Genomic DNA, 8,046 nt, shown 5'->3' on the forward strand with positions numbered 1-8,046 from the left:
CCCCGCCGCGCCGCCGGCTGCGGCCGCGGGCGCGCCCGGCGGAGGCCGCGCCGCAGCAGACCTACCGGCGCGTGCAGAGCCGAGTGCCCGTGTCCGACAAGGACCTGTACTACTACATGGACGACGCGCGACTGACCGGCGGCGACGCTCTGGCGTTCGACGCGCTCGACGTCGCCGACGCGCCTGACAATGACTTCGACGACGACGGGCCCCCGGCGGCCGCGCCGCGCAAGAAGAAGTACACTATACTCGAGGTACTTGCCCCTTAACCCTTACTGTAAGCGCCAGACGCGGGCTCGAGTTCCGTGCAAGAAAATCATGGAGCGCTCGAAACTGCGTTGGTTTTCATTCTACCACGATGTTCCGTAATTGTGGAATAATAAATTGAAAGCGATGCACGAACCAACTTTTCTTTTCTCGTTATGGATGCCCACAAATGATAAAATTATTTTTAATCCACGAGTATTTGATGTGATTTGATTTGTTACCGCGTTTGGGTCGACCGTCGCGGTGCGGCGGACGACATAGTTACAGGCGTTGTTATTTTCATGCAAGTTGTCATTTTGTCCATTCAAATCAAATGAAGTCAAACCAATTATCTTTATGTCGTACTCGTAGCTAATCAAATTACACCTGAAAAGTTCACATTAAACCAAAAACCACTCCACTCCGAACTATCGTATTGTGTCCAAACTTTACCGTGTAGACTACAGTGTTGTGACAAGTATGATATCAATCCAAGTGTTCATTTTTTTATTGAGCGCAATTGTATGACAACCTCGGTGGCCCAACGGTTTGCGCTGTGGGTGCTCATGGCTCGGGTCAGATTTCCGGTACGACCTATTTAGGAAACGAACTTTTCGAAATTGATTCTGGTCTGGGCGTCTGCAATAGTGCCCCAGAGTGTATTCCGTTGCTCTGGTACTCATAATAGTACATGAAATGATCTGGTCTGAGACCAGGTCATTAAATTACTGTGGTTGTCTGGCACTTTATTTTAAAGTAAGCATTAATATAGAATAGAATAGAATAGAATAGAATAGAGTAAAATAGACATTTATTGCAACGCCACAATACATAGATACAAAAAAAAATATTGATACCACTTAGACAAGCAAAACAAAACAAAAAGACGTAATTAACAAAATTAAAATAAAATAAAATAAGACAATAACAAACAAAGAGCAAAAAAGAAAAATACTAAATATAACGACTACAAATGTTGTACTGTCATGTGTGCGGTTGTGGCGTACGCAAAAGGACTTCATTCAGCTTATACCACAGCCGCAATATGGCCGCAATTGACTGTGGCGCTTTTGTTGGTAGGTCAATGATGGCGCTGGTTTTCAATGAGCCCTGAGCTGAGATGAATGACGGACGTGTGTGTCGCAAAATAAAATAAACTAAAATAAACTGCTTAAATAGTTGTGTATGTGTTCTTTGTACGTTGTGTTAATGCTGTATGTTATATTATAGATCGCAAAAGTACTTAAAGTATGTATATTTATATATTTATATATATATATATATATATATATATATATATATATATATATATATACTGTGTGAGTTTATAGTGTAGTGACGTAATTACGTAATAAATAAAATTATACAACTCGTTCGCTCCGAGCCGGGGAAAACGAAAGATGCGCGCACAGGAGGGGAGGGCACGCTATTCAACAACCGGCACATCGCCGATCACACGTTTGTTTTGTTCGTTCGTTATATATCGTATCGTTCCTATAAACATTCACAAACTTTTATATAAAAAAGGACAATGACATGAGGTGATATTACCTTAAAAAATTGCAAAAGCAAATTTCTTGACTCTTTTTTTGATAGATCATAAACCTTCTTCAAAATAATAGTAATAGGTAATGTTCGACAAAATTAAAACAACATGAAAAATCCTATTTATGATATCTCAACTTCAACGAACGTCAGTGGTTAAAAAAAGACTCGTCTTTTGCATAATTAGATAGAAGGTGGCGATGGAACGCGACGCAGCGGCAGAGGGGGCAGGCGGCGGTTCGTACAGGAAGAGGGCGACGACGGCATCGCCATCGTGAGCCTCGACAACGGGCCCTTCCCCGAGTTCCGGCTGCCGACCGACCGCCGGCAGTACATGCACCACCAGTACACCGACGACGCGCCCGACCCGCCGCCTGATGAGCCCCCTTCGCAACGGCGCCGCGGCCACTCGCTCGAGTACGCGCAGCAGGAGGACGAGCTGCTCTACCTCTCGTAGCACCCGACCGGCCGTCCCAGCCGAGTGCGGCCGTTTGCCGCGATCGTATGTTGGCAGAGACGGCGCTGATAATTTTATTTTATTATCGTAGTGTACAAGGACATAAAATAAGCAATAATATAAAATTTCGTACTGATGTATTTTGTAAATGTATTTATTTATGATACGTGAAGTAGTGCTAGTATGACGTCTGAGCATGGCATGAGCGTATCACGCGTACTGTTGCTTCTGGCCGTGGCGGGCTGCCACTGCGCGCGCAACAAACCTTCTGGTGAGTGGTGATCCTTAGCATTGGTTACGTGACAACGTAGCAACGGCCCGTCCATCTTATTAGCCTCGTTGCCTTGCTGCGCTGACTCGATTAATTAATTACACAAATCAATAATTCGTATTAACAAGTATATAACTGCAAATTACTTAGGCACCATTAGTGGAGAAAAATCAACTTTTTTTTAAGACGTGTGACAACCCCAGCCTGCATTTAGCCAGCGTGACGGACTACGACCTAAGCCCTCGAACGAGAGGAGACCCGTGTCCGGCACAGGGACGTATAAATGAGTTGATGATGAATTTACAAAGCTTAATTTCAGGACGTGATGAAGTACGCTTCGAAAGCAAAGACGAACAATTCGTACGACCTAAGATCGTGTTGACGCAGGCTAATGGCGGAAGTGGCTTACTGCGCGTCGGCGTCCAGTCGCCGCGCCTCGACGTGGTCGGACCGCGGGACGTGACGCGCCGCCGGCCGGGCGCCAGGAGGGCCTACGAAGCGGGAGTGGACTTGGCGGCCGAGGTGGAGGACTTCCCGAAAGAGTACTATAACAACGCGGACCAACTCGTGGACACCGACAAGCCCCTTCAGTCAGATGACGAGCAGCTCTACAACGTTCATATGCGCGGGCGCATCGAGCGCCCCTCCACCCAGTCCGGCACTCCCATCACGCTGTTCTCTACCCGCAACTTGATGACCCCTCGTAAACGGCTGCGCACCCTGTGGCCCAATCTATCTATAAGTAATGACTTACAAAATATTCTCCACTTCGAAACCACTTTAGTCGGATATGGCTTGCCCCATTTAGACAACATTGCACCAACTCAGGAACCCGACTTGCCTATCTTCAGCGAAGATCCGGCCGACCTTGCCGCCGAAACCGAGACCGTCGGGCTTACGGGCAAGACGAACCTCTCTAAGGCAATAGCAAAAACTGACAAACCCGTCGCAGTCGACTTCACACCGAGATTCCGCTTAAATAACAGATCGCAAGCAAGCCATCCCAGCGTCCCGAAGAAGGAGAGGTTCGAGAATTTCGTCAAATTCATACAAGCGAACAATGACCTTGTCGATGAATATATCCAGAAGAATCGTGGGTCGTACCAGGTGTCGAGTCATGGCAATCACGCCGAAAAACACCTTCTTGGGCGTAACAGCCTTGACTCCCAGGAGGCCCAGGGCGGGCACGCCCAAAGTGTGCACACCCAGGCCGGGCACGTAGGAGTGCCCAGATGGAGCGTTGACCCCGCAAGTCAAGGCGAGCCGAAGGACACGGTGGTGGGGAAGAATACAGGCCTTCTGACAGGAAGAGGTCCCATGGGCCTCTCGACAGGACGAGGTCCTATGGACCTCCCGTTCAGGAGAAGTCCTATGGGGCTCCTGACTGGAGGAGGTACTGTCCCGATTGTGCGACACCGGCTGTCCTATCGGACTTCTAAGTCCATCACCACCCAAATGAACCACGTGTTATCAGGGGAGAAAATGGAGGAATACTCCACCATCAGCAATTCGCGGCTGGTCGACATGGCGCCCGCGCGCGGTGCGCTAATCTCTCGCATGCGTCACAAGGTATCTGCTTTGTTTTTTATTCGTATTTACACTTTCTGGTCCTGAATTATGCACAAGTCATGTACATTAGGTACTACCTCTTACCTAGGCCCCGATACTTTAAAGTCCCTTAAAAGTACCTATTTAATACGTTTGACTGCACTATTGAACCAAAGTATGAGATAGAATAGGTAATAGTGTGTGCGATCAACCTGTAGTACTTAAGCAATCGTTGCACACCTTGCATGAACTGTGTTGCGGACTCAGGTCGTGTCGTGTACAAACTTTCCTTTCTAGTGAATAGTTTGGATCGTGCCACAGCCGGAATGAGGGTGGGCCACAGTTGCGCCTATTCCAATATTAACCTGTGCACTCAGGGTCGCATCTGCCAGCGCCACGTGCTCATGCCTGAGGGACCAAAGTACAACAGACGTGGCGCGGTGCACTTGAAAGAGTTCAAGTCGATCTACGGCAAGGACTTCCCGCAGACGCGCGCGCCACGTGTGATACTACCCGCGTGCTGCAACTGCTGCCGCAAGTCCGTGCTTGGATGCGAGTGACCTCTACCACTGTCGACTCTTAACCACGAGTCTTAGTAATAAAACCGTAATTAATCAACGCTGCACTTTTATTCCTTGAATGTTACCATAGTATGATGCTTCGTCATTCAGCATTCCAATTCCATTCTGTAACAAAAAGAGCATGTTATAACTTGACCACCTAAAGCTCGCCCTTCTCATAATTTTTTTTCGCGGGTAGGTGTGAGACAACAAACAAGTCACTCCCATTAATAGTCAAATATTTATTAAAATCAATTAAAGTTTATTATAAATTTCGTGTTATTTGATAGATATTACATATATGTATCACGTGCAGTGTTGGTGAATACTTCCCATGTCATTTCAGTGAATTTTAGTACATACCTGCCAGCAGACCTTTGGACTTTTGTAATATTTTGCACTGTCACTACATAACGGAACAATTAAAACTTAATTATTATTATTGGAAACATCAATTTCGTCATGGCAACTTATAGTAACATCCTGGAGATGCAAAAGAACTTGGAGACATCATTGATGCAGCGATTTGCTGAGTTTGATGCTGCACTGAAAGCTGCGTCACCTCAAGCGCACACCATTGGCAGCCTCACCACGGAGTTCCTATCATTTAAAGATCAGGTAGGCTGCATTCTGCAGCTGCTTAGGCAGCAGATTTCTAGTCTCAGCAACACTGTTGATTCCATAGAAATGCGGCACAGGAGGAAATATTTGCTGTTTGGTGGTGTGCCGGAAGCAACTGATGAGGACATTGTAGGCACAATTGAGAACATCTGCCAAAAAACTCTTCATTTGCCAAATGTTACTCGCAGGTCCATTGTTGCTTGTCACAGACTTGGGGGGGTTATTGAGGGCCGGCCTCGACATGTACTGGTGAGGTTTGCTGAGCTGGACATGCGTAACTCTGTGTGGTCAAAGAAAACTGCACTGAAGGGCTCTTCCATAGTGGTCACCGAGTTTTTGACAAAGCAGAGACAGGCGGTGTTCCTTGCAGCGCGTAGGCATTTCGGAATGCGTAATGTCTGGACTGCTGATGGGAACATTAATGTGAAGCTGCCAAGCGGTAAGAAACACCGCCTGACCACCACCGAGCAACTGGGTGTGTTAACTGCGTCGCATGCCCCTGTGACGACTCCGGCATCCACCGTGTCTCGTGCGACTGCTGCGCCAGCGCCGGCTGGTCCGCCAAAGGGAGCCGCAAAGAAGGTGGGGGAGCGTCGAGCTCGGCGAGAAATTTAATAACTTTCTCAATTATATATTGTTACTTTGTGTAGTTTGTAATGTGCCCGTCATTTTATTTTTTAACTTCGAATCGCAGCCGAACTGTACATAAATACAGATTCCCTTTAGTTTTCCACATATCTTTGAAACCTTCTATTCAAACCTGTAATCTTGTGTTCATTTCATTCTATTTAGTTGTAACAACTTAGGTACCGTCACGATGAAAGTTTAATTTTAATTATTTACGTAAGGTAGGTTTGTTTCATTTTTTAATTTCAACAAAAGTAATTAAGGTAGGCTAGACACTCTGTAAAAATTTGATTATTTTTGTTTTTGATTTTGACAGCTGGTAGTAGTTCGGTTGCGTTCAGAAATTGTTCATGGAATGCTTTTTTTTTTTTTTTTTGTTTACTGGCGGCGGGCCGATAACCAATGTAACTTGTTTTATGTTTTAAAGTCTTATAGTTTTTAATTTACGGTCGACTGGTGGGTTACACAGAACCCATACTTCGAAACTTTTTTTTATATATTATTATATTTTATTAAATTTATTTTATATTAAGTATTATTTTTTATACAATTAATATTTATTTATTATACGTCTATTTATACCTACGCAACACGTAATGTCAGATGATGACTCTTTTTACTCAGCTTGCAACTCGCCTTCGTCTTTTCTTTCTATTGATAGCTCAGAATCTGAGTTTCATAATACTGCTACCCTTGGCGATTCATTAACGCGCGAATTCCAAAACTTCACGAACTTTCTAAACGTCTGTCATATAAATGCCCAAAGCATCCCTAGCCACTATAATGACCTACTTGATACTTTCTCCTCTTCTAATATTCATGCTATTCTGATTTCAGAAACATGGCTTAAACCAAACCTTGCTTCTACATCTTTTAGTCTTCCTGGTTTCATATTACTTCGCAATGACCGCACGGGAAAGGGTGGCGGAGGCGTTGCCATTTACATCCGTAATGACGTTCCTTTCAAAATTCTTTCTTCTTCTCCCTCTCTATACTCCAGTTCTTTGGAACACTTGCTCATCGAGATCAAGGTAAAGGGTATAAAAGTGGCTCTAGGGGTTGTGTATTGTCCTCCTTCTATAGATTACTTCTCTTCGTTCGAAACTTTACTCTCATCTCTTAGTACTGAATACACTCATCAAATAATCATGGGCGATTTTAATACAGACCTCGTGAAAGACAGCATGAGAGCTCGCACTTTGAAAGCAGTGATTGAATCTGTAGCTTTAACCATTCTACCTCTTGAGCCTACTCATCACAACGTAGACGCGTCGGATACCTGGCTAGATCTTATACTTGCCTCCTCTATTGATCACGTGGGTAGGGCTGGACAATTTTTGGCACCAGGTTTTTCACGACATGACCTCATTTATTTGAGCTACAAAATTAAACCACTTAAGGCCCAGCCTACTACAATTCAACTACGTAGTTTCGCGAGACTTGACATGGAAGTGTTAAAAAAGGACGCGCAGGCTTTTGATTGGGGCCCTACGTTGTCAGCATCAACAGTAGATGAGGCGGTGTTTTCATTAAACTCCGCAGTTCTGAAACTTTTTGACACTCATGCGCCAATTCGATCTGTCAAACTAAAGCGCCCTCCTGCGCCATGGATAACTCGAGCAGTCCGTATTGCAATGACAAGACGAGATCGTGCGTTTAGAAAATACAAGCGCGACCGATGTGAGGAAAATTGGCTCCGTTTTAAGGCTGCAAGAAATAGGTGTAATCAGATGGTAAGAGCAGCCAAACGTAAACATATTTATGAAAATATTTTACATTCTTCCCCCGTTAACACCTGGAAATTTCTAAAATCTATTGGTGTAGGTAAACCGCAAAGTTCGTACAATATAACTTCTTCCTTCTCCTTAAATGAGCTGAATACTCACTTTGCCAAAACTGCAACTTTAGACACCAACACCAAACAGCAAAGTATTGCATTTATTAGAGCACTGCCCAAAATTTCAAATTCTGTTTTTATTTTCACCTCAGTAACTGAAGATGAGGTCAGGAAAGTGGTTTTGTCAATCAAATCTAATGCTGTTGGGCACGATGACGTAAGTAGAATTATGGTTATGTGTATTTTAGAATGTATACTCCCTATTATCACGCACGTAGTTAATTTCTCGATGATGACTGGGGCTTTTCCTTCTCTGTGGCGAAATGCTCATGTA

General features: G+C 44.7%; 3 protein-coding genes across 3 annotated transcripts; all 3 read left to right on the forward strand.

Annotated features, from left to right (window-relative positions):
- The first annotated feature begins 6 nt into the window (after positions 1–6).
- On the forward strand, positions 7–2,271 carry LOC113238823. Its single transcript, XM_026475668.1, has 2 exons — positions 7–254; positions 1,979–2,271. Exons 1-2 carry the CDS (start codon positions 117–119, stop codon positions 2,246–2,248), a joined length of 408 nt encoding a protein of 135 aa, XP_026331453.1. The 5' UTR covers positions 7–116; the 3' UTR covers positions 2,249–2,271.
- Positions 2,272–2,419: 148 nt separating this feature from the next.
- Positions 2,420–4,673, forward strand: LOC113238822. Its single transcript, XM_026475666.1, has 3 exons — positions 2,420–2,519; positions 2,839–4,088; positions 4,445–4,673. Exons 1-3 carry the CDS (start codon positions 2,432–2,434, stop codon positions 4,625–4,627), a joined length of 1,521 nt encoding a protein of 506 aa, XP_026331451.1. The 5' UTR covers positions 2,420–2,431; the 3' UTR covers positions 4,628–4,673.
- Positions 4,674–7,023: 2,350 nt separating this feature from the next.
- On the forward strand, positions 7,024–7,608 carry LOC113238821 (the record flags this gene model as incomplete). The annotated part of the gene is made up of 1 exon (XM_026475665.1): positions 7,024–7,608. A coding segment is annotated over exon 1 (585 nt), but the record flags the coding sequence as incomplete, so codon positions are not given.
- Positions 7,609–8,046: the final 438 nt, after the last annotated feature.

This window comes from Hyposmocoma kahamanoa, unplaced genomic scaffold, assembly GCF_003589595.1.
Source record: "Hyposmocoma kahamanoa isolate Upper Pololo Valley unplaced genomic scaffold, ASM358959v1 98275, whole genome shotgun sequence".
NCBI classification, from domain to species: domain Eukaryota; kingdom Metazoa; phylum Arthropoda; class Insecta; order Lepidoptera; family Cosmopterigidae; genus Hyposmocoma; species Hyposmocoma kahamanoa.